Below are 26,517 nucleotides of genomic sequence, written 5' to 3' on the forward strand. Positions count from 1 at the left end.
CTTCCTTCCTTCCTTCCTTCCTTCCTTCCTTCCTTCCTTCCTTCCTTCCTTCCTTCCTCCCTCCCTCCCTCCCTTCCTCCCTCCCTTCCTTCCTTCCTTGTTGTGTGGGGATGAGGTGAGAGAGAAAAAATTAAATGCTTGATACAAATTATAAAAAGTTAATTAGAAAAAAAATACCTCTGAGGCCATCACAAGTATCGCCATTTAATAGATGAGTAAACTGGGCCTTTAGAAAGGCTCATCAGGTTAGGAAAACTCATATACGTAGGTCTTCCATATCCATATCTATTGTTCATTCCACTATGCACATGGATGCACATGAGATTAAGCCCAGTTCTACCTATTAGTTCCACTGAATTATAATAATATGATTTGTTTCTGAAACACTGGCAAAAAACAAAGTCTCCATTTGCTACTCCCAATGGTGGTAAAATAAAAATTTCCAACTTAGAGGGTTTCTTCCAATGCTTTCCCATCCCTGTGGCCCTGATTCTTTGGTGACAGAGAATGACATAGCATCTACAATCTGGTTAATTTGAAATTACCAAGAGGAAAAATCTCTGCTTAACTCTTGTTTTTGGTTGCTAGTTACAAAGGCAACCAAATTAAGTTTTTTGAAGTGTACCCAACCCCATGACTCAGACTGTGGCTGGCTTTTAGCATGTCAACATCTGGTCCACAATGGATTTATTAGTTTAAATATTTGGAACTTGGGTTTCCCATTTCTACTAGATGCCAAATAAAATAATTTAAAGAACTAAATCAAAACTAACAAGGACACCACCTCTGTAGGGGAGGTGAGGTAATCAAAGTCAAAAATTGAGCTGTTCCCCCATGTTTCTGGAAGTCATAGCTAGGCTCCCATATCATTCACCTTCAATGTTCCTATTTTTTGAAAATCTTTTGTTTTGACATTTGCTCTTAGCATCTCAACAAACACTTAACGGTAAGACTTTGAAAGGCATACATATTAAATATGTGTGCATGTGTGTGTCTGTGTTTATGAAACACAGGTATTGATTTGTTACTACAGAAACTGCTATTATAACTCTTTTGGTAATATACATGCAGATATTTCTGTACGTTATAAAGATAGAGACATCTAAATCTATGATGTATACTGAAATCATCATACTAGCATTTTTTGTAATTAATCAATCAACAAACATTTATTAATGCCTACCATGGGCCAAACATTGTCCTAGGTACTTGAAATATGAACAGAAAAAGAAAATAGTCCCTTTCCCTCAAGGAGCTTATAATTTATAAATAATAAAGAACAAAGAACTAGGAATAATGATCTGGAAAAATGGTAAATAAATTAGGGAATAGCTGAAAACATATTGTGGTATATGAGTATTATGTAGTAATATGAATTTTATTGAGATATAAGAAATGACAAGCATGAGAAATTCAGAAACATAGAGGAAGATGTGGTTAAGTGGTTAAGCGAAATAAGGAGGATCAGAAACATAAAATGCACAATGATTATGGTAATGTAAATGAAAAGAATATAAAAAATGAAGCCAAAGTCTAACTGCAAAAAAATATGCATATATGATCCACAATTCATCTATAGGAACAAAAAGTCCATAATCCTGCAGAACAGAATGAAATAAAGTGGGAAGGAAGGGGACCTACACATACCAGATTTCAATTTATACTGCAAAGGGGCAGCTAGGTGGTGCAGTGACTAGAAGAGGACCTGAGTTCAAATCTGGTCTCAGACACTTGACATTTACTAGCCATGTGACCTTGGGCGAGTCACTTAACCCCAATTGCCCTGCCTTCCCCCCAGCAAAACAAAACAAAACAAATTATACTACAAAACAGTAATAAGCAGATCAATTTGGTACAGTGCAAGAATTAGAGAGGATGATAAGGGGAAGAGATTAGGCATACAATAAAAGAAGCAAACAAGCATAGTAGCCTGGTATTTGATAATCACAAAGATCCCAACTATTGAAGATAACTCCATATATTTAAAAGAAAATAATAACTATTGGAAAACTGGAAAGCAATCTGGCAGAAATTAGATCTACACCAACATGACACATCAAGATAGGCTCCAAATGGGTACATGATTTAGAAGTAAAAACTGACAAGAACAAATTAGATGAGTAATGAAGAAATTACCCAGATAAGAGAAGTTCATGAGTAAACAAGATAAAGAGGATCATAGGAGTTAATTTTTTTTTCTTACATTAAGTTAAGATTTTTCACAAATAAAACCAATGCAGATAAAATCGTAAGTAAAGCAGTTAAATGGGAAGGGGGTGGGGGGAAGGGGCAATCTTTGTAACAAGTTTCTTTAATAATTTCTTCTTTCTAAGACATATAGGGAACTGATCTGAATTTATAAGAATAAGAGCCATTCCCCAATTGATAAATGGTCAAAGAATATAAACAACCAGAGGAAAATTTTTAGAGGAAAATCAAAAGCCATATAAACAATGCTCCAAATAATTAATAAGCAGAAATGAAATTTATGTGGTCCACTTTATGTGAGTCAGATCAGCAAAGGTGACAAAATCAGTAAATGGCAAATGTTGGAGGAAATAACAGAAAAATACATACGTTGCTATGTTTTGGCACAACCATGCTTTATTAAATGATGCCTACTTTTAGACCCAGTGACACCATTATTAGTTCTATATCTGCCAAAGATAAAAGAGAGATGAAAAGGACCCCCATGTACAAAAACACTTACAGAAGCCCTTTTTGCAGGGACAAAGATCTGGAGACTAAAGGGCTGCCCATGATTGTGAAATGATGAAGAATGCTTCTTCAGAAAAACCTAGGAAGATTTGTGACCTGATGCAGAGTGAAGTGACCAGGAGAAGACTATACATAGTGACAACACAGTAAAAAACAAACAACTTTCAAAGATTTTATCCCTCTGATCAACCATGATTCCAGAGCACTTGTGACGAAGCATTCCACCTCCTCCCTGACAGAAAGGTGACACAATCTGATGCATGTGAGGTGTGGAATAACACACTTCTTTTAAATCACATTTCTAATTATTAGTGACAGAGCATATCTTTTCACTGCATGAATTTCTTTCTCTGAAAACTGATTTTTCATAATTTTTGACCATTTATCAATTGGGGAATGGCTCTCATTCTTACAAATTTAAATCAGTTCCTTCTATGTTTTATCTGTTTTACTTGACTTTATGTATTTGTAATAGGGGTTTGGGTTTTTTCCCTACTCAGGGGATGGTAGGAAAAGGGAAGTGGGAAGATAAAAGGAAAGATAGATTTTCGATGATTAAAAAAAGTAATTTTAAAAATTTTAGTTAAATTTTTAAAAGAAAAAAATATGATTTCAAGAGACCCAATAATTAAACATACCTCCTTTATTTAGGAAGAGAAGTAGGGCACTATTTCAGAGGATTGTTTCCTATGCTATCAGATTAAGTCACTCTATTAGTTGTTGATGCTGAAAAGTTTTACTTTGTTCCAAGAGAAGGTTCAGTTCTAGAGAAAAGGAGAACACCTATAACCCAGGAATAGCTAACTTAAAAACAACTGGTATCCATAGTATTTGTTTAAAAAAAAAAAGTAACAACCTATTAAACACCAAGGCCCTATACTAAGCACTTGGAATAGAAAGAATTGCCACAACAGTCCCTGCCCTCAAGGAGCTGACACTCTAATGAGGAAGACAACATGGAAATAGGTAGGTATAAGATGTGATGCACACACATGAAATTGAAGGTAATTCAGGAAGAAGAGGACTGGACAAAATTAGAATAAGGAAATATATCATAATAAGGAGCCTTATCAGCAGGGGTTCTTTCAGTACTTTGGGGGCAGCTTAAAAGATTTGAAACAATTTTTTTAAAGGTTTATGTTACAAATAATGCTTACCTTTGAAAATTTCTGTAACTCAGCATCATCAACAATCTGTGTATCCAAAACAACAACCTGGAGCATTTAAGAATTAAAAAATGTTAAATGATTAGAACAGAACCAAAGAAAACACAACCATCTCTTATCTCAAACTATCTGACCGAATATTCTGGGAAGCCTCCATGTGTTCAAGACTCCATCTGACCTGCTTAATTGACTCACACCTGGTCAGTCTCTCTGAAAGGGCTCGTGTATCCCAAGTGCCAGAGCTGAGAGCAAAGAGAATTGGATGGCAAAAAGCAAATGTGTCCCAAGAGTGATTTCTAGTTCCCTCTTGTTTTGTTGTTTTTTAATGCCCACAGAACGTTTGAGCTGGGAGATACCTTAGAGATCCTCTGGGACCTGGGGTCCCAAAACTTTTTAAAATGATGTTATCTCAATATGATGTTTCCTTCTTAAGACTGTTATTTAATTTCATGCATTTAAAAACATGATTCTAAGAAAGAGTTCATGGGTATCACCAAATTAACAAAGGGGCCCAAGGGCCTAGGATACAAAAAAGGTTGAGGACCTCTGTCTAATACAATCCTCTCATTTTACAGATGAGACAAAACTGACGTCTAGAAAGGGAAAGTAATTTCCCTCAAGACCAAATAGCCAATTAGTAGCACAGCCAGGACATGGACGTCTGTCTCTTGAATTGCTGTCCCAGGCTTATTTCCCAGTGGTTTATTTACTTACAGATTCCCAACTTGCTTAAGAGTTGAATGGAAGGTGTGTGTGCATGTGTGTGCATGTGGATTGAGTGTGTGTGTGAATGTGTGAATGAAAGTGTGTGTAAATGTGTATTTTAAGAATCACAATATCTTCAGAATTACCCCCCCCCCCCAAAAGTCACTAAATTGTTTGGATTCAGTCAAAGGGCCACACTTGAAGACCTAGAGGGTCACATGTGGCCTTGAGGCCACAGGTTCCCCACCCCTGCTCTAAACTCTGCCATTTATACCCACCAAAGAGACTGCAACTATTGTTAGCACCCTCCAAAACTGACACCCGGGGATAAATCACTAATTGCTCGCCCTAGTTACAGCTCTCTTTAAGTGAGCAGATTGAACTAGACTTCCAGCTGTGATCCCCTCTGACACTGATACCAGTGGTCTGTGGGGAAGAACAGACCTGGAGTGCAGAAGACCAGAGTGCAAATCCAGCTTCAGACACTTGCAAGCTATGTGCTCCCAGGCAAGTCACTTAACCTTCTTCTGCCTCCATTTCCTAAACTATGAAATGGGGATAAAAATAGCATCTACCTCCCAGGGTTGTTGTGAGGTTCCAATGAGATAATACAGGCAGAACACTGTATATACCTTACAGCATCATATAAAGGCTAGCTTTTAAAAATAATATAACAACAAAAACAATGTACCTGGGTGATGACACAGGGCACAAAGGACTGAGCCTGGAGTCAGGGTAACCTGAGTTCAACTCCAGCCCCAAACACTTACTAGCTGTGTGACCCTGGGCAAGCCCCTCAACCTCTGCCTGCTTCAGTTTCTTCAACTGTAAAATGAGAATAATAGTACCTACCACAGAGGGTTGTTGTGAAGATCAAATGAGAGAACAACTGTGAATCGTTTAGCGCAGTGTGTGGTTCATAGTAGGTACTATATAAATGGTAGTTATCACCATCATTTTATAGTCTAGCAAAAGTCTATCAGCACAAGTGATCGTGATTATTCTACACTTTAACAAAATATCATTATTTTATTAATGCTACGATGAAATATATTAATGTTACAACAGTATAACATTATTATATATTGTAACATTCTATCACTATTAGCTTAAGTGTAAACATATGAAAGGAAAAATAAGTAAAGTTTCCAGGGGAATTTTTTTTTTCACCACAAAAAGCATTTGTAAGGCAAGCTTAAGTCTTTCTAAATGTCAAACTCTCCTCTTTCATAAAGATTCTCAGAGAAATCCTTTCCTTGATTATAATAACACGTGAAAGGAAATTCAAGGGGCTCCAAGCTAACTTAAATGCCCCCCCTCCCTCAACCCCATCCCCCAACCTTGTTCCATCATCACTCCTTCACTCTTCTCATAAAAGTCTGAGATTCTGGGTGAAACACGGGACTAACATCCCGAGCTGCACTGGCGGCCCATAAAACAAACAGATCACAAAGGCAATCATCAAAATGCCAGTCGCTCTAAGTAGCTGATGAATGTGATAAATTTAAAGGCAAGCATCCCCCCCCACCTCTCGCTGTTCCCTGACTGCCTTAAATCGTTCCAACATGAAGTAAACCATTGGGACTCGCAGTTGGGTATCTTTTTTCATCCCTAACGGTTCTTACATCTCAAACTACTGTGATTTTCCCAATCAGTTATTTCCAATACAAGGAAAGGAGTTGGGGGGGGGGCGAGGTAGGAGGGGGGAGAAGCCATTCCCAGAAGTGCTTGTTTCTTCTAATTACTATGTTATGAGCCTCACATTAAGCCAGACGTGAGTACATTTTATCGAAGGATAATAACATACCATTACTTCATAATCAGGGCCCAACAGGTTTTCCCACTTGGATTTCAGTTCATTTTCCAGGGAGCCAGGAATTGTATCTAGATGTAAAAAATATGGAACTGAGAACAGAAAACATCAGCATTTTCCAGTAAAAACAGAGACTAAAGGGAGAAACAGAAAAAAATGGAGGACAAGGAAAGCACATCAAATTCCAGCTGAGTGGGCAACTTAAGTTGGAGGTGAATTTAGGGAATGAGGCCAACGCCAGCTCTGAGCAAAGGAATATTCTCTTTCCAGCCCACCTGCCACTCCCATTTCTGCTTGAGTGAGGGAATCTGGAGGGCTTGGGTTGAAGTCTTGCCTCTGACACATCTTGGCTGTGTGACCCTAGTCTAGTCCTCTAACTGTGCAGTGCCCTGGTCAACTCAGTAAGCCCATGAGTTGTGGAGAGGGGGCTTGCCTGCATTAGTTTGGGGAGTTTTCTCATATCTTTGATGGAGGATCTTAAAGGTAAGGAAAAAGGAGGATTTATACATGAAGACAAAAACAAAACTTCTGGTTATAACTAAACACCCATGATGTTGCTTTGTTTGCTGGCTACCTCCCTCCCCCACTTCATCACCTCCACCTCTAAGAATCTGGAGCTTTCTTCAAGGTTTTACTCACAGGCCCCTTCCTCAACCCTTTAATTATCTGTCTGTCCCTCCTCTCCAAGTATCACACAAGCCCACCCTCCTCAACACCCACCTAAAATTGGCTAAATTGCCAACTTGGGAGTCAAAAACACACAGAAATTAAAGTACTGTCTCTAATAACCTGGCTGTGTGACCTTGGGCAAGTCCCGGACTCTCTCAGTACTCCAGCAAGGAATCACAAAAATTGACAGATGTCTTGTTGATCTGCATCAGTGGAGGAAAGTTTCCACACCAGGAAGTCCTCACCCTGGTGAAATCAATCCCGAGTCTGAACTTCCCTTCCCCTCTAGTCCCCAGAATGTAATCCTGTAGAATAGAAGCTCTTTGAGAACAGAGCCAACTCTCTCCATTTTTATCTTTGGCACCACAGTGGCTGCTTAACAAAAGATTGTTAGGTTGTATTGTCTTCGTGTAGCAGCAACCACACTGGCATCCCCAGGATGGCTGCTGGCAAAGGTTCTTAGATCTGCTTTACTAGGAAAGACAGCTGTTGAAAGGGTCAACAATCTTTTTAAATTACATTCACTAGTTCGGAGGAAAAGTCAGCACCCTGAATGACAGAGAAAATACAAGCAGAGAAATAAAGACCAACAGACAAGGGCTCTGATTGCCTGAATCAACTGTACACTCTACATACATCCCTGGATGGAGAGAGCCTTTACATATGAGCAGGTGGGGAGCTCTGAACATAAGGCCACTCAGAGTCTTGACCAGGAAATCCCAAGACCCTTCTCATAAGCAAACCCCCAAAGCATCACAACCCTCTTTTCTCAGTGCCTAATTAGATATTAGCAAAAGGTGTGAAAGTCTTCCTACAAGCAAGCTTCCTTTAACGGACCCCACCTGAGGTCTACTATAAGGTGGGGAAGATCTTAAACATTAACATTACACTTGCCTAGGGTCACACAGCTCATAAGGATATGAAGTGGAATTTGAACTCAGGTCTTCTTGTCTCCAAGTTGCACACTCTAACCAATGCCAAACCTAGCCACCTCAGGTGATATCTTCCACTCTGCTGGAGGATCCTGCCCTTACTGGGAAATGTCTCTTCTCCTGAGCATGTAGCCTTGTGGGCTGGGACTCAGTCTTCTTTCCACACTTGGCAGGGATGGAGGCTTGTCTGGTTTAATGAGGGCAGTCAGTAACATGAGCTCCTGGAGAAGGTCTGGTTCTGAGCCAGTCTTTGAAGGGAGTACAGCTACCTTGACCTGTCTATCTTTTCAACCATCACCCTGCAAAGTGAGGCGATCACATTATGTCATCTAGCCTACCCTCTGGGTGACCTCACTCCCAGCACAGCCCAAGTATTAGTCTCCAGCCTGAGCAGCACCAAACAGGTAAGAGCCTAATGTTCCCAGCTCCCTGGATGGAGCTCTAAAAAACAAACTCTCTCCTCCCTTTAAAAAAAGAAAATAAGAAATACAAAAGCCTCTCAATATTTTGTCACAAGATTGGATAAATCAGAGAAAGATTAATGGCAGTCGACACAAGCCATCTGGCCAAAATCTGAATCTGGCCTTCCACATCCCCAGGGTCTTTGGTCCTCAAGCAGAGACAGCTCATTTCAGATGCCTACAAAATTCCATTAGGGGCTGCACCTTAATCATCAGAGAACGAAGTTCAGGAATCCTTAAGAGATGATCCATTGTTAAACTGACAACAAGAGTCGTGTCTCCTAATGTGAGTTAGATGGAGGCATTCCTTCCAGGAGCTCTAGTCCACAGTGACCTCTCCAAGGGTCAAGGATATCACAGGGTCATAGATTTACAGATGCAATGTCTCCAAAAGGCTCATGAAGCTGACCTTTTCATCTTGCAGATGACATAAGAGTTAAGTGATTTGTTGGTAATTATCTAGGGCAGGTCTTAACACCATGTCCAATATGCTGTCCATTATACCATCTGTCTCTGATGTCTCATGGAGGCAGGGAGGGAGCAGACTGTTGGCTCCTATGCAGGTACAGTGACATGTTCAGATAAGGCCCACTAAGCTGAAAAGGTTACGAACAGAATGTAAGCTCCTTGAGGATAGGAACTATTATATTTGTATGTCCGGGGCCCGGCACAATGGCTGACTCATTCATGACTATCACTTAATTAATGTTTGTTGATCGACTCGGTACAGACCCAGCAATGGAGGCTATGTCCCTCACTCAAGCACCAGCCTAAGGGGGCTCAGACAGACTCTCTGCCAAATGAATAATTGCTTGGTGATCCCTTTTTCATCCATAGCAACTCAGAGAGTACCTACAATGGAAAGTCCAAATGCAGAAGTGTGAAGTGTCAGAAACGAAACGATACTTGAACCAAGTCCCCTGACGATGGCACCAGGACTGTTTCTACCATATTGTGAATATACAATAGGATATTAACAATGGTAACTAGAGGTCATACTTCTATATCAACTTTCATTTAGAAAATACTTTCCTCACAAAAACACTGTGCAGATCAAGTATTATTATCCCTAGTTTATCAAGAGAAAATGGTGCCTCGGGTAGCTAAACCATTCTAAAATTACAGGACATCTCAAAAGGGTTTTAGCTATTATGTTTTAACAGCTTAAAACTACATCCCCTTTTGGGATGCCCTGTATTTGTTAAACACCTGCAATATTCAAGCTGCCGTGCTTGGTTGTAAGGATAGTGAGATCAAAATGCTGTGCCCTCAAAGAGTTTCCACTCTCCTGTTGGAACGGTGAGACAGGACAGCAGGGAAGCAGATGAGTTCATAAAACGTAACCTAAAGTAAGGAGAGGGAACTGACCAGCAGGCAGCAATGGCTCCTTTAATAAATAAAAGCTTTAGGGGGAGGGGAATTCTTAATTATTTTTAAGGGATCCTGACACCAAAAAGTTTGAGGATAGGTGCACTAACAGGTACATGGGCATTGAAGAAAGCAGGGGATTTGAAGAGGCAGAGGGAAGGAGGGAGGGAGTGCATTCCAGGCAATGAGGGTCAAGGAAGAACCAAGGCTGGGAATCAAGCTTAGGTCTGTCTCCTAACTTCCAGTATGAGGGCTTTTCCCCATTAAATCCTCAATCCTTCCCACATGATCATAATTTACAAGCAACAAGATCCTGGAGGCAGATGGTGAAGATGGATTCGGCAGAATCTACAAGGTAGGGCTGTCCTTTCCTTCCCTCAGTTTTAGTCCCCTCCTTCCTCCGATCCCTTCCCTACTGGGAATGGAAAGCTTAATTCTCAGACTGATACAAAGTAGCATCCTTAGTAAAGCTGCTCTGGTACAAATCTCTGCTAAAGCAAGGATAGTAGCTATGCATTTGTGATTCAAAGAGTTGCCCCACTCTTTGGTCCAGAACCAATGCTAATACAGGAAGATTGCTGGGATGCCAAAAACCAACATAATGAAGCTGGGCAGACGAGCCTTAAGCAGACATGGGGGAAGAGGTGAACAAAGTAAGTAATTCAACAGAACAGAACTGAGGTCCTGGAGGACAAAACTCCTTTCATTCTAGTCTTTCAGTTCCCAGTCTAGGTGCTCGGTGCCTTGCACACAGGTTACAATAAACAGAAGTGAATTTAATTAATTTGAAGGCAGTTAGGAAGTACAGTGGAGGGAGTCAGGAAGACCTGAGTTCATCCAGTCTCACACCTGTGCAACCCAGAGAATCCTGCACAAGTCACTTAACCTCTGGTCTGCCTCAGTTTCCTCTGCTATAAAATGGGGATAATGATAGCACCTGCCTCATGGGGTTGTAGTGAGGATACAATGAGGCAACATTTCCAAAAGCATTTAGCACATTTCCTGGCACATAGTAGGCCCTTCCCTTTTTTTTATCTCACAGAAGCTTCCAAGCTCCAAGAATAGATTTAATGTGGTGCTATTGATAGAATGCTATCCTCCAAGTCAAGGGACCTTGAATGCTAGATCTTCCATTTGTTACTGGTGTCAATCTGTCAGTCAATGAACATTTATTAAAGACCTGCTACATTCTAGGTACTGTGGGACACAAAATTTTTTTAAAAGCTCCATAGGAGCTTACAGTCTAATGGGAGAAAATAAAATAAAAATCATAATTTGCAGGGTGCAAAATATCAGCAAACTAAAAAAAAAAAATCAGCCAATCTAATGGGAGAACACCCAAAAGGAATGAAAAGGTGGGGGAGGGTGAGTTACCCAACATGGGGACAAGGTGGAGAAGTTGATCAGAGAAGTCCCACAGTAGTGCAGTCTGGTGAGAAAAGAGATGTCTGAGCTGAGCTTTATCCTTATACGTTCCTGCCTCCACCCTCCAATCAGAGAGGAGAGATGAGGTAGAGTACCAAGATGTTGGGATCTCACAGGATGATGAGGTTTTCCCAAAGATGAACTTTCAGGGGGTCATTGGTATGACCGTGGACAAGTCACTGAACCTCCCCGGGCCCCTGTTTATCTAAAATGATTTTGAACAAACTGGTCTGTAAAAATGCATGATTCTAATATGCCCAAATTCAACAACAGATGAACAAAATTTGACTGCATAGACGTTGTCCAAATGCTTAGGCGTCAATCATTCTCTCTCTAAAGGGGAGATCCAGATTCCTGCCATTTCTCAGGGTCCCTTCCAGCTGCCAATCTGTAACTCTTTGATGTTCTGCTTCTTATCTAATGAAGAGGGGAAAAATGCAACCCCGGTAAGTGCTCATAGCGGCAGGCAAGATTCAAGATTCCCATCTATCACTCCCCTGACATTTCAGTTCAATTCAACAAATATCTAGTAAATGCCTACTACGTGCCAGGCACAAGAATGAAAATCTTTGGCAAACCTGCAAAATGGAGAAGAATAAAAAGGCCACAAAACCTTGAATTCTAAAACTGCGGTGGGCTGGATTCTCTAAGAAGTGTGAGAAGTTTAACTATTCCGACCTATTCCCTTACAATGTGTGAACACAGATCTGCCTGAGAAAACAAAACCCTGCCTTTGTAAATGGACCGTGGGAAACCCACAAAGCCAATGGAATTAGACATTCACATCTCAAAAAGCATTAAGTTTGGTATTTCTGAGAAACACAAGTCAAAGCCCATTATACTTTTACAGTAAATACAAAAGGTAGAAGCCTCCTCACAGACCAGCATTTCTCAAACTGATTAAGACAAAGAGCACTTCTAGAATTGGAATATTGATAGAAAGGACATAGGCTGGGAATCTCAGGATCAAAAGGGGCTGGCTAATTTTAGAGGGGAAAAAAAAGAAATTAACCAAAATTCATCCTGTCAAATCTCCCCTGTACAAGCATTTGGAAAATCCCTAATTTCATATTTAATATTTTTACCCCAGACTTCTTCCATGTTGGGAATGACTGGTGTAAACACTCCCTCAATTGCTACAGATGTAAATTCATTTATAACTTCATCTTAGGAGAGCTGCTGGGGGCAGTCAGAGGAGAAATGACTTGCCCAGGGTCATTCAAAGAATCAATAGGTATCTAAGGCTGGACTTGAACTTCAATCTCCCTGATCCAAGGCCAGTCACTACAACAATTACTTCTCACCATGTATTTCCAAGGTGGGGGAAATAGCAATTAAAAAACCCTTCAATTTCCCTCATGGGATCCCTATTTGCTTCCTGTAGAACATAGTGCTCCAAACCAGTTTGGGAAAGACTGTCATGGGTACAAAGAGGCATTGGTGGAAAGGTATGTAAGGATGCACATGTCAACATCAGGAAGCAAATGACAACTTTTTTTGTCCTTTATATGGTTCCATGGATGGCCAGCAATCCATGGGACTCCTGCCTCTGGTGATTGAATGAGAGCAGACACTGACCAACACACAAAACATACCTCTTTCTGATGGGCTCCAGGGGCAATGCATTGGCTGGTAGCCTGTCCACTCTTTCCTGCATCTATCTTAGAAATTCTATTCTCAGGGCGGCTAGGTGGTGCAGTGAGTAGCGTGCTGGCCCCAGAGTCAGAAGGACCTGAGTTCAGATCTGGCTTCAGACAGTTAACACATACACACAAAAAAACTAGCCGTGTGACCTTGGGTAAGTTACTTAACCCCAACTGCCCTCCAAAAAAAAAAAAAAGAAAAAAAAATATTAAAAAAGAAATTCTTTTCTCCATTCGAACTCCCCACTAATGGAAAAATAAAGGGAAATTATATTGGGGGGAAAAGGGACATATAGACCAAAATACAGAATTGGAAGTGACCTTGGAGGCCATCCAGGCTAAGCCAGACCCCTGAAAACATCACAGACAAAGGAGTCATTCTGCTTTTGTTTGAAGCCATCCAATGACAGGGAGCCCATTACTACCTAGAAGCCACTAGGTGGCGCAGTGAATAGCATGCTGGACTGACACTTTGCAGCTATGTGTTCCTGAAAAAATCACGATCTCTCCTCAGGCTCAGTTTCCTCATCTAGAAAATGGGGAGAATAGCATCCACTTCTCAGATCAAATGAGAAAAATGTGTGGGAAACACTTTGTAAACCTCACAGAACTAGACAAATGCTAGCTGTTATGACTGTCATTGGTGTTATGACTATCAGTATCATCATTAATTATTATTGCTGAGGCAATCTATACCACTTGTGGGTACGGCACAGTGTTAGCGAGGTTTTCCTGACATCGAACCTGAATCAAAGTCCCCCAGAAGACGTGAACCATCCACAATGAGAGAACCCACACTCGCCGGCCGCGTGGTTAAGCTGAAGGTGTTCCATAGTTGGGACGGAGTTAAGCATTTGCCTAAAATACCCGTCATTTCACACAGAAAAACAACAATCTTCAACGGTAAGAAAAATCAGAGAGTGAAGACAGAGCAAGGGAGAAGTATTTCACAGTATTTCAACAAACAAATATGTGTGTGTGTGTATATGTGTATATATACATGCATGCCTATATACACCTGCATACACACGTGTATGTACACATGTGTGAGAGAGACCTAACATTTTTAAAAGTTTATTAGGGGTTTTAAAAAAATATTTATTGACTGCAGTAAAAAGGAGACAAAGAAGACCTTTAGAGAATCACAGAAATTAGAGTGAGAAGGAATCTTGGAAGTCTATTCTCAGGGTTCTTAATCTAGGGTCAATGAACTTGCAGCTGTTTTCAATATTTTATATATATATATATATATAATATATATTTATTTAGAAATATAATATATAACAATGTGTGTATATTACATAATATTTAACACGAATATAATATTTAATACTAATTATTTTAATATAACCTGTTTCCTTTATAATTCTATATGTTTTCTTTCATACATTTAAAAACAGGATTGTGAGAAGGTCTTCACAGGCTTCATAAGACTGCAGAAGGGGAAAGGTGAAGGACCCCTGGCCTCTAAGTTTTCAGATTTTACAGAATTGGGGAAGAAAAGGGCTGAGGAAGTGGGATGAGAGCACAGAGAGGCAGTGACAGAAGCAGGACTTGATGCCAAGCTACTGAAAACAGAAGGGCCTGACACGTACAGCGAGGACCTACCACAAGTCTGCGATGGCGGCCTCTGCTCATCTTCCTCCTTCAAATGATACACTTTCTCTTCCTTTGCTTCATCTTCATCATCCAAATTCGTCTCAGTCTCCACAGCTCCAGTTAAAAATAAAGTTGGCGTTTTGGGCGGTGCTACAAAAGTCCCCAAAACGTCAAATCAGCCACGTGAAATCACCAATTGGAGTTTATATGCCATAGACCTTCAAGCAAGAAGGACCTTATGGATTAGCCAGTCAAATACTCATTTTCTAAGAGGGAAACTGAAAACAATAGAATAGTGATTTACTCAAGGTCACAGGGAAAGAATCAGGACTGATATCAAGAACTGATTGGTTCTGAGGGGTAGTTAGGTGATGCAGTAAACAGAACACCCACCCTTGAGTCAGGAAGACCTGAGTTCAAATCTGGTCTGAGATACTTATTAGCTGGATGACCCTTAGTTAAGTGGTCACTTAACCCCAAATGCCTCCCCCTGCTCCACCCCCCAAAAATTACTGATTCTGAATCCAGTACTCTTTTTTCTTTTTACCAGACCAATCTAGTCCTTTTCTCCAGTCTCATGGCCTTCTCCTAAGCCCTTCAGAAAGGGGATTATGTAATGAGATAAGGTAGATGGAAGCACTTTGTAAAATACTGAGTGTTCCACAAAGAAAAGCAATTATTTACTTCATCTAAAATATCATCCATTTATGATTTAACCACCTGTCTTAAAATGCCTCCTTATGCTTAGTCTTAAAATTGCTAATTAAAGGATTCTTCAATATTATTTTAAAAATTTAAATATATTCCCATTCATTCAATAGGTACTCATAATAATATCAGCTAGCTTTACATAGTGCTTTAAGGTTTACAAAGCACTTCACACAGGCTCATTCATTTGATACAACAACTCTAGGAAGCAGGAGCTATTATTATCCCCATTTTTACAGATGAGGAAACTGAGGCAATGAACCTTTTTTTTGTTTGTTTTTAAGTGACTTGTCCTGGGTCACACAGCCAGTGAATAGCTGAGGCAGGAAAGCCTGTAAACTCCTTTAGAGCATGAACTACTTTGTGCCTTTCTTTGTATTTCTAGCCCTTGATGTGCAAGGTCCTTAATGGGCATTTCATCTTTCCTGACTGACTGAACTTGGGTTTTCAAGACTCCTCCTGCTACTTCAAGTTCTCCTTCCATGGGCCCCTCTCTTCGTATTGCTTCTGCCGTCCAGCACTCTCTACGCTCTTGATAGAGCCTTGTGCCCTTGGATAGAAGGAGGTGAGACAGACATCAAGGAAACAAAAGCCAAGGTCCTTCACCTCCAGGAATTCTCCGTGGAGAAATACTTGTGAGTATCAGAACAAAGCAACAGAATATAACCTCCCTAACTCAGGATCATCCACAATTCTACCAAAAGGAGTTTCAAATTCAAGAAATGGGAAACTAGGGGTGGCTAGGTGGCACAGTGAATAGAGCACTGGTCCTGGAGTCAGGAGGACCTAAGTTCAAATCCGGCCTCAGACACTTAACACAAAAACTAGCTGTGTGACCTTGGGCAAGTCACTTAACCCCAATTGCCCTCCAAAAAGCAACAAAAAAAAAAGCGGGGGGGAACTATGTGGACATGAGAACCTAAGTTCATGGGATCCTAGGATCAGAACTGGAAAGGGCCTTAGAAGTCCTAGGGTCCAACACCATCAGTTTGAAGATAAAGAAACATATGGAAATGTCCAGTAGTTCTGAACTAGATCGAGCAGGGATAAGATGCTTTGTGGAGGAAGCGAGAAGTGGGAAGGGCATTTTGTGTAAATCATCAAATATGAAAAATGACAACCAGCCTGAATGAGAAGGGCTCAGTTCTGACTTTAAAGACGGCCTGTGGAATCAGGATGATAAGGACAGCGATGTAGCCCTTTAGGTTACTCTCTATCCACTGACTGATAAGGGGCTGTCCTTGTTCATGTCTTTGTATCTCCAGCACCCAGCACAGAGCAGACGATTAATAAATGCTTGTTGAATGAATGAGTCTCCCAACCAAGAGGCACAGAGTGAAGTATTAGTGGTCCCATTTTACAGATGAGCAAGCTAAGGATCCCAGAGGTCTAGGGACTCGGCCAGGATCACACAGCTATTAAAAGTTGGAGCTATTATTCAAAGCCAAGGCTTCCTGACTCCAAGTCTAACCGTTGATCCATTAACCACCATTCCCCTTCCCATACAACCTTAAAATGCAGATCTGCCTAATAAAAGATTGCTCCTGCTCATCAAACTGACACACTCTACCACAGAGAGCAAATTAGAGCCAAGTGCCCCATATCAGCTGTTAAAACCATTAGATTTAACATAAATATTGACTTAAACTTCCCTAAACTCAATATTGCATTTTTATAACTATCCCTCTTGAACAATCTTGGCGGTTTTAAATGTGGAGCATAAAATGAAGTTGATGGGTCATCTATTTTTAACAGCAAAATTACTTTCCTGGTAAATTGAGGGCTTCAATTTAGATAAAGATAACCATCAGTTGACGGAAAAGGTTTCCAGGTCTATGTTCTCCCTGTGGCTGCCTTACTGAAGAAATTCTGCTGCAACATTACTAGACTCTGAACAGTCTACTCAGGTCATCACTACTGTACTGAAAGATATTTCCTTAGGTTTTCAACCTCTGTTCATAGACACATTTTGAGGTCAATACATTAAGAAATGAAAGAGGTATAAATTGATGGCCACCATTTAGGATCACAGAAGTCCTGCCAGGGAAAAGACACTGGGTTTTCACTTTTCAGATCTATTCTTTCTCATGACATTATAAAGTCAATCAGAAGATTAAATCCATAGGGGTTTTAGAATAAAATGTGGCTTTCAAAATAATATGAAGACTTAAGGTTTCTCGAGTGCCAAGACCCAAAGATGAAAGGTGCCACCACTTTATTATTCAAATGTGAATAATAGACATATTTTGAAAACGACAACCTTCTTGGAGAACTGATTCTCATTTCCATCTGAAGGAGTAAGAAATTGGCATTGCCCACATGTCAGAGATCTAATGTCTTCCCACTCAAGAATGGTGCATCATCATAACAGGCTGTTCAAGGGCAGCAAATGACTACCATTCTACTGCTGCTCAGGTATCTTGGGGTCATAGACTCTCAGCATTCCCCTCACCCAACCTTTTTAATTTATGAGTAAATTGAAGCCCAGGGAGGGGAAAGGACTTGGTATACACTCACAAAGCTTAAATTCGAGTGAATTTGTTTATCACCAAATTTCATAAAACAGGACTATTTGGAGAGAGGTAAAAATGCTAGAAAAATCCAACAACTACTTGAATTACAAGTTTCATGGAAAGGGGAGGCATGAAAAGGATTTACCTTCATCAAAAGATCTGTCAAGAGGGAGAGGTGAGGAAGATGTCTTCGTTCGTACTAGAGTCAGGTGCACCGTATCTCCTGCCTTGCGCAATACCTCAATAACATCCTGATTGGCAAAACCCTGGATATCTATTCCATCCACCTAGGGAATGAAGGAAAAAAGGAAAGGAAAGAGAGGAAGGAGGGAGGAAGGAATGAAGGAAGGAAAGAAGGAAGGAAGGAAGGAAGGAAGGAAGGAAGGAAGGAAGGAAGGAAGGAAGGAAGGAAGGAAGGAAGGAAGGAAGGAAGGAAACAAGCAATTATTAACTCCTAATGCATCAGGCACTGTTTTAAGCATTTGATAAATACCATTCCATTTAATCCTCACAACAATTCTGAGAGGTAGGTGCTATTTAGAAAGTTACATTAATGAATAAGGTATTGGGAAGCCTTAGCTTCTCAGGTGTAACTCTACTAGAAATGAGGCTTAGATCCTCTTTCCAGTTCTCCCAGGACTAGGGGGAAAGAGGCAGGTCACTTTGTACTAAAAAGAATGAGCATTACACAAAAAAAAGGAATTCCCCAATTCCAGGCTGGAAACCATCCTGGAACAATCAGATCCTTGTCCCCCCCCCCAAATTCCTGAGGTCCCAGAGCTCTCTGCCAGCCTTCAGAGACTCTCAAGAAGTCATCTAGCCATCTGTCAAACAATTTCCTAGCAGAAATACAATTCAATCATGTGTGATATTAAACTGGATTGATAAAAAGTCTCCATCAAAGGGGGTCCCTTAATCTTTCTTAGTTATTCCTTTATTGTCTAAGTATGTTTCACAAAGAATAACCCAAGTCCCCATTGTAGTAATGGAAGCCTATCACAGTAGACTCTGGGATCTACCAGCATTATCAAACCTCCTACCAGTCTCCTCCAATCTAAGCCAAAATAATTTTTTTAGTTTTTCTACATAAGATTTTCCTCCTGCCATTCACTTGGGGGAAGTTTCCTATATCTTTTCCTGTAAAAAGTTGATCTCCAAGAGCTTTTTCACTAGATGAACTTAAAGAATCAGAATATATTGAATGCCCAACCCAACCTCCCTCCCCACTCTTAAAAAGCCATCCCCACAGAGGTATTATAATACAGAGAATTTTTAAAAATTTCACCCAATGCTCAAAATAAATACAGTTACTTACAGCAACTATCCTGTCATTGGCATGAATTTGGCCATTATGATCTGCAGCACTGCCTGGTATTATGTTTTTCACATAAATCCCCGAGACATCCCCTGAATGGGCACAAGAAAGTAAAAGAGAAAGACAGCACTAGTTACTGCTTGATTGCCAAATATTGATCTCCAGGGCATGAAGTAACTGAGGTGAAGAAGGACTGACAATGGAACCTATGTCCCAAGCATTTCCAGTGTGACAGTCAATGGGCTGGTCTAATTTCCTTCTTCTTTGCGACAATGGAAGGTTCCATTGGTGAGAGATTGGCATTTAGAACTGAGAGTGATGTGAAAGCAAAAAAAAAAAAATCAATGAAAAAACATGTTTCAAAGAAGAATTAACTGCTTTGCTATTTTATTTCATTTTATTTATTTATCCATTTTATTTCTGGGGGCCAGGCAGCTGGCTATAACCTGCCAGTTATCAACTTGAGCATCAGGCCCAAGCTCATCTTTTATGGGTATACTGATGAGAGAGATCCAACTTCCAACCTCTTCGTTCAAATGAAAGTGATTTTTTTCTAGCTTACAACGAATGACCTCTTTATTGTCAAATCGAATGGCCCTTTCTCAGGCTTGATTCTCTTTGACCTTTCTGCAGTCAGGGCCATTTCTGATCACCCCACCTTCCAGGTTCTCTCCTCTCTACATTTTGAAGGCACCAACCTTTCTAGGGTCTCCTCCTACACAGACAATGATTCCTTTTCAGTCTCTTCTGTTAAATCATCATCAGGGCCCTATGTTGGACTCTTTTCTCTTACGCTTTCTCACTTGATGGCTTCATCAGGTCCCACAGGGTAAATTATTCTTCTCTATGCAGATGACTCACAAATTTATACATCCAATATCTCCTGAGGTCTATCCAAAATCTGAAGCAGCTACGTGGCACAGTGGATATGGAGGACAGAATGAGGGACCTGGAGTCAAGAAGACTGTATTCGAATTCGGCCTCACACACTAACTAGATGTGCGACCCTGGGCAAGTCATTTAACATCAGTCTGCCTAAGGTTCCTCCTCTGTCAAATGGTAATGATTATAGTACCTATGTTGTAGAGTTTTTGTGACAATCAAGTGTATACAGCAATTTGTACACCTTAAAGTACTACATAAATGCTAGCCAGCTAGGAGTAGCAGTGTTAGTAGTGGTCACATCCCAAGTGACTCTTAAACATTCCAAGCAGGGGCAGCTAGGTGGCGCAATGAAGAGAACACGGACCCTGGAGTCAGGAGAACCTAAGTTCAAATCCTGCCTCAGACACTTAACACTTACTAGCCATGTGACCTTGGGCAAGTCACTTAAACCCCAGTTGCCCTACACTCCCCCCCTCAAAAAGACAAAAAAAACAAATCCCAAAACAAAAGCATTCCAACCAGGATTCCCTGAAGGCATCTCAACTTCCCTATGTTCAAAAGAAAACTCATTATTCCCCCTTCTCCCCACCCCAAACCCACCCTTCTTCTGACCTTCTCTACTTGAAAAGAACACAACACCCTCCTTCCCATCTCCAAAGTCTGCAGCCCAGACTCTACCCTTTTACTCACCTCACATCTGTAATCAGGTGCCAAGTTTGGTCATTTTGCCCCCCACACATCTCTCCTATCCCGTCCCTTCTCCTCATCTGGCCATCACGGTTCAATGGCTTACTGGTGTCCCTGGCTCAAATTCTGTTGACTTCTACCTAGCCATTAAAGTGACTTTACTAAAGGGTATGTCTGACCATGCCATGCTTATATTTAATAAATACTAATTATCCCTATTATCTCTAGCATCAAACACAAACTTGGGTTTCTAATGTCCTTCCCAAAATGGCTCCAGCCAACCCTTCCAGGCTTATTCTATATTACTCCTCTCCTTGCACTCCATGGTCTACTCCAGCCAAACAGAACTTGTTCCTTACACACAGCACTCCATCTCCTCTCCCTGTGCTTTTACATAGGAACCCACTCCCTCTTCCCCTCGGTCTCACGGAATAACTTGTCTTCTTTAGTACTGAAAAGTCACCTACAGCGTCTTGCCTCATCCTTCTAATAAGAGCCACTGCAAAAAAGTTAGCTTGTGTATATTTTGGATATCTTCTGAATCTACATTCTGTCTCTTCCAATAAAATGTAAGCACTTCGAGGGCAGGAACAATTTCCTTTCTGTCTTTGTATCACTCAGCAATGATTTCAATTCAGCTTTAGACTAGAATCACTCTCCCTATACATCTGCTCTAAGGAGTCCAGCAGAGCAAGGCTGAGCCTTATTTTAAATGACACCCCTTTAAATTGTTGAAACAAATACCTTGTTCCCACCTAAATCAATGGAAAAAAGAAATTAATACAGAGGAAATATTTGAACAAGCCATATTGTCTACCCCAAAGCAAGTGGCAGACAGGTTAAAAATAAAGAGGAATACCAATGTGGAGCTGTTTTAAACTATTGAGACAAGGTACCAGCCACATGACAGGGAGACCTGTTTTCCGGATATACCTTTATGAGATGCTGCTTTAGTGTTTTCACGTTCATACGTAGGGGAGAGGAGTATTGGTCGTGATAGAATTGTTAGGTTTTTTTTTTAAGTATCACAAAAATGGGATATATACATTTTTTTAAAAAATAGTATATGGCAAAGATATGATTTGGGCAGGATTTTTTTAATCTTTTATTTATATATCATATGCATTTCCCCTTATATCTCTCCAGTTTCCCCCATCCAGGGAGCCATCCCTTATAACAAAGAATTAAGAAGAGAGGAAGAAAAGAATTCCACAAAACTATTCAACTATTCATTAGATATTCAGCCCAATATCTGTTCTAGCTTTCATGTTCACTCCTGACTGCCTCTAATGTTTAGAAGAAAGAAAGGATTTTCATTTCTATCTCTCTGCTCTTTAGAACAGCAAGACATGCTTAAATAACTTCTACATCTCCTCAATTTCCTATGAGGAAGTGATGTTCTAGTTACTTATCACAGAGCAATATTGAGGGGAAGTCTTTCTTTTGTCTTATCCTTCTCTGGTTTCTCTTGCGATGGTTAGCAAAAAATGTCTTGCACACACTATGAATGAAAGGCCAAATGAGTAGTCACTGAATTAAGTATTTGGATAGATGGATGGATAGATGGATGGATGGATGGATGGATGGATGGATGGATGGATGCGATGGATGGATGGAAGCCAAGATCAAAAAAAGACACACTTTCTCCAAAAAGCCTTAGGAAAAAATGACTGTCTTCAGATGCAAACAGCAATTTTTCCTAAATGCAAGTATATGAATACACAACCCATATTTAGCTATTTTGGAATTCATTTGCATATCCAAACTCAAAAAAGGGGGTGAGAGGCACTTAAGAAAGAAACTAAAAGATTGAAAAACACGTATTTCATTAGGCTAAAAGGGCACTGGGTGGGCCTGACAGGAATTATTCAGAACTCTGAATACATTAGCATCCCTAATTTTTCCACCTGCTATGAACAAGCAAGACCATCAATTTTTTAAAAAATCAATTAAGTATAATCTTGGTGCAGTCAAAAGAGGGCTAGATTTGGAGACAGAGGGCCAGCACAGCCACTTTCTATCTATTTGGCCTGGAGCAAGTACCTCAACTCCCTTGGGCCTTGGTTTCCTTAAAGCTGAGCAAGATGAGCTCAAAGGTCCATTCTAGCACCAAGTGTAGAGTCTATGGACCTGACCTTCCCCTCTCCTTACCATGAAACAGCTAAGACTGTCACCTTTGTGACTCTTGCTGAGGATCCTCAAGTTTTGCCATTGTTGGCAATAGCTATTTCTTTCCTTCCTTAGTTTAGGCAGTTAGAAGAGGCTCAGGATGCAGCTTGAGCTTTTCTTACCTATGTCTTTCCATAAATCACACAGAATCACTAAAAATCTTAGAGTTGCCAAATAAAACTAACGTAGCCAAAATTAGAAGGAAAACATGAAGCTCGGGAAAATTTTTTGCAACAAGTTTCACTGAGAAAGGCCTCATTTCATAAATGTAAAGGGAACTGAGACAAATTTATAAAAATAAGAGCCCTTCCCCAATTGATAAATGGTCAAAGGATATGACTAGGCAGTTTTCAGAAAAAGATATCAAAGCTATCTATAATCACATGAAAAGAATGCTCTAAATCATTAGTGATTAGAGAAATGGAAATTAAAACAAGTCTGAGGTACCAACTCACACCTATCAGACTGGCTTATAGGATAGAAAAGGAAAATGACAAATGCTGGAGGGGGTATGGGAACATTGGGACACTAATGCACTATTGGTGGAATTGTGAATTAATTCAACTTTTCTGAAGAACAATCTGGAACTAACTATGCCTAAAAGGGCTATAAAACTGTCCATGCCCTTTGATCCAGCAATAATAAGTCTGTATCCCAAAGAGATCAAAGAAAAGAGAACAGGGCTCATTTGTACCAAAATATTTCTAGTGGCTCTTTTTTGTGGTGGTGAAGAATTGGAAATCGAGGGGATGCCAATCAGTTGGGGAATGGCTGGACAAGTTGGAGTATATGATTGTGATGGAGTAGTATTGTACTATAAGAAATGATGAGCAGTATGGTTTCAGAAAAACCCAGGAAGACTTACATGAACTGATACAAAGGGAAGTAAGCAGAACTACGAGAACTATACACAGTAACAGAAATATTATAAGGATGATCAACTCTGAAAGACTCTGATCAGAACAATGATCCAAAGGACCCATAATGAAAAATGTTCTCTACCTCCAGAGAGAGAACTAATGAACTCAGTGTAGATTGAAACATAGTCTTTTTTTCCTCACTTTCTTTATTTTTCTTATTTTATTTTGTTTGTTTTCTTTTGCAACATGGCTAACATGGGAATGTTTTGCACAGCTTCACATGTACAATTAATAACAAATTGCTAGCCTTGTCAAGGATGGGAGAGAGGTGGGAGCGAGGGAAAGAATTTGGAACTCAAAAGTTTAAGAAATTGTTTAAAAACATTTTATATGTAGAAATATTTAACAAAATACAGGGAATTGTTAGAAGTCACTAATCATCTGGAATCATGCATATGATTTTTAAATGAAATTGTATTTTTTAAATTAATAAAAATCTATTTTTCTTCCTCCCTCTTCCATGGAAGAAAAAACAGAAAAACAAAACTTGTGTTAACAAATATGCAAAATCAAGCAAAATTCCTGCCCTGGCCATGTCCGAAAAATGTTTGTCTTAATCTGTACCCTGAGTCCCTCACATCTCTATCAGGAAGTATGTCGCCTAAAATGTGATTTTTAAGTATTCAAACTATATTTTTCTTTTCTTTAAAAATATTTATTGTTTTTTTTCCCCTTTACTCTGATTTCTGAATAAATCCCCTCCTTGTCCTAGAGAGCCATTCCTTAAAAGAAAAATGAAACAGAATCAGCAAAAGTAATGACTACTAAATCCAATAGTATCTGGAAGGTCAAACTATTTTGTTCTAACATTTAAAAAATAATATCTTTCTAGTTTTTCAAATTGCTATTCGAAAAATATATATGTAGAGGTGTTGTTTCATCTCAACATTAAAAATATTATCTGAGGGGCGGCCAGGTGGTGCAGTGAGTAAGAGCGTTGGCCCCAGCCTCGGGAGACCTGGGATCGGTTCCGGCCTCAGATACTCGGCACCCACACAAAAATAACTGGCTGTGTAACCTTGAGCAAGTTACTTAACCCTGATTGCTTTAAAAAAAAAAAATATTGTCTGTCCTTGCTCAAAGAACAGTATGCAAGTATTCTTCAGTAGCTGTGTTCCTGTGCTCAGAAAGAGTTCTGGGGATGAGCACTGGTGCCCAAGGAGTCAGACATAGAAGGAAGCCCAGGGGGATTCAAGAAACTTGTTCAAAAAAAGGATGTTTTGCTTTTCTGACTTTGTAAAATGTATATTCGTGTTAAGTTGATGTACTAACTTGAGGAGATTGATAAGTGTATATGACAGTAATATCTTTACTGATATCCTACCCATTGGAAGGCCTCCAGTGTATTGGATAGACTTTCTTTGAGCAGTTGGTTAACTTTGATCTGCTTTAATTTCCTCATCAGTGAAGTGGGGATAATAACCCAGTCCACATATGATCAGATGAGATCATATTTGTAAAAGTACTCTGTAAACTTTAAAGCTCTAACTGAAATCCTAGGGATGATGAGGATGATGATGATAATGTTGAAGATCATGATGATGATGATGAAATGGAGGCTCAGAGAGGAAAATGAGACAATCAAGGTCACCTAGAGTGACAGAGGCAGGATTTGAAATTAGGTCTTTTGACATTATCCTGCTCTACCTCTGCCTCTATTTTAAGCAGTCATCCAACACTCAACCTGATGCCTATCAGGAGTCACCCAGCCCCTGACAGAGAGGGAAAGGATTCCAGATGCTGAGCAAGATAAATGCTTTTCAGCGTTGCCCATGTGGGGATTTCTCTTGCTTGTCTATGCATATTTGTTACAAGTGTTTTTCATTTCTCTTTTAAATGAAAGTAGGAAGCAAAGAAAAAATGCTTATTAATTGAGAAAAAAAAGGGAAGAAAAAAAGGGAAGGGGCGGCCAGGTAGCACAGTGAGTAAGAGCACCGGCCCCAGAGTCGGGATGACCTGGGATCGAATCTGGGTTCAGACACTTAGCACCCACCCAGAAACACCTGGCCGTGTAACCTTGAGCAAGTTACTTAACCCCAATTGCTTAAAAAAAAAAAAGAAAAAGAAAAAAAGGGAAAATCCTATGTTAATCAGAACCAGCACTATACAACTTTCTGGTGATGCCTACCTACTATAACCAGGCAGGGAGGGGGGTAGAGGGAGAGATGGATGGATGGATATATACATACATACATGATACAGATGGAGTGAAAGAGGAAAGAAGGGGGAAGAAAGGGAAAGAGAGACAGAGACAGACCTTTATTGTGCTAAGTACTGGGGAGATAATAGAGCTCAAAGGATGAATCTCAATTCTCTGTTGTTCTTCATTAGGAGTAATTCACTTTTATAGCACATTCATGGATTTTGTCCTCCAATGTCCAAAAGGCAAAGGTATTGGAGGAACTGTACCCAGAACTGGAAAAAGCATCCAAGAAAGCTTCCAAGTAGAAAAGAAAAAGCATTCACCTGCATGTGTGGAGCCAGCATATCCAATGATCGTAATGCCAAGACTCTGGCCATCCTTTTTAGTGAGTTCAACATCATAAGTATCAAAAAGAGAGCCATCAATCTGGAGAGGAAAAAGAAAGCCAATTTCAATCAATAATCATGGCATCTAATACCAGCGGATCATAGAGTGGGGGAAGGCACCTTCATAGCCACCCAGTGCAACCCATTCATTTTACAAGTGGGAAAACTGAAGCCTAGAAAATTGATGTGACTCATCCAAAGACGTAGAGAGCATCACAGATCTCAAGAGGGAAGGGAAGTCCAGCTCATACAATCCTTTCATTTTACAAATGAGGAAGTTAAGTGACTTGCC

At 40.1% G+C, this 26,517-nt stretch overlaps 1 protein-coding gene across 1 annotated transcript in view; it reads right to left on the minus strand.

Moving 5' to 3' along the window:
• The window catches only part of LOC138164910 (inaD-like protein), a 337,451-nt gene that overhangs the window by 279,189 nt on the left and 31,745 nt on the right, over positions 1–26,517 (minus strand). The window contains exons 9-14 of the mRNA XM_069092869.1: positions 26,163–26,265; positions 19,036–19,127; positions 17,866–18,007; positions 14,509–14,649; positions 6,397–6,473; positions 3,876–3,932 (exon numbers count right to left, since the gene is read on the minus strand). Coding sequence (XP_068948970.1) covers positions 3,876–3,932; positions 6,397–6,473; positions 14,509–14,649; positions 17,866–18,007; positions 19,036–19,127; positions 26,163–26,265 — 612 coding nt within the window. The remainder of the gene's footprint in view (positions 1–3,875; positions 3,933–6,396; positions 6,474–14,508; positions 14,650–17,865; positions 18,008–19,035; positions 19,128–26,162; positions 26,266–26,517) is intronic.

The sequence above is a fragment of the Petaurus breviceps genome, unplaced genomic scaffold, assembly GCF_028583685.1.
Source record: "Petaurus breviceps papuanus isolate PSGF00001 unplaced genomic scaffold, PetGlider_PUasm1.0 207, whole genome shotgun sequence".
Classification (NCBI taxonomy): Eukaryota; Metazoa; Chordata; class Mammalia; order Diprotodontia; family Petauridae; genus Petaurus; species Petaurus breviceps.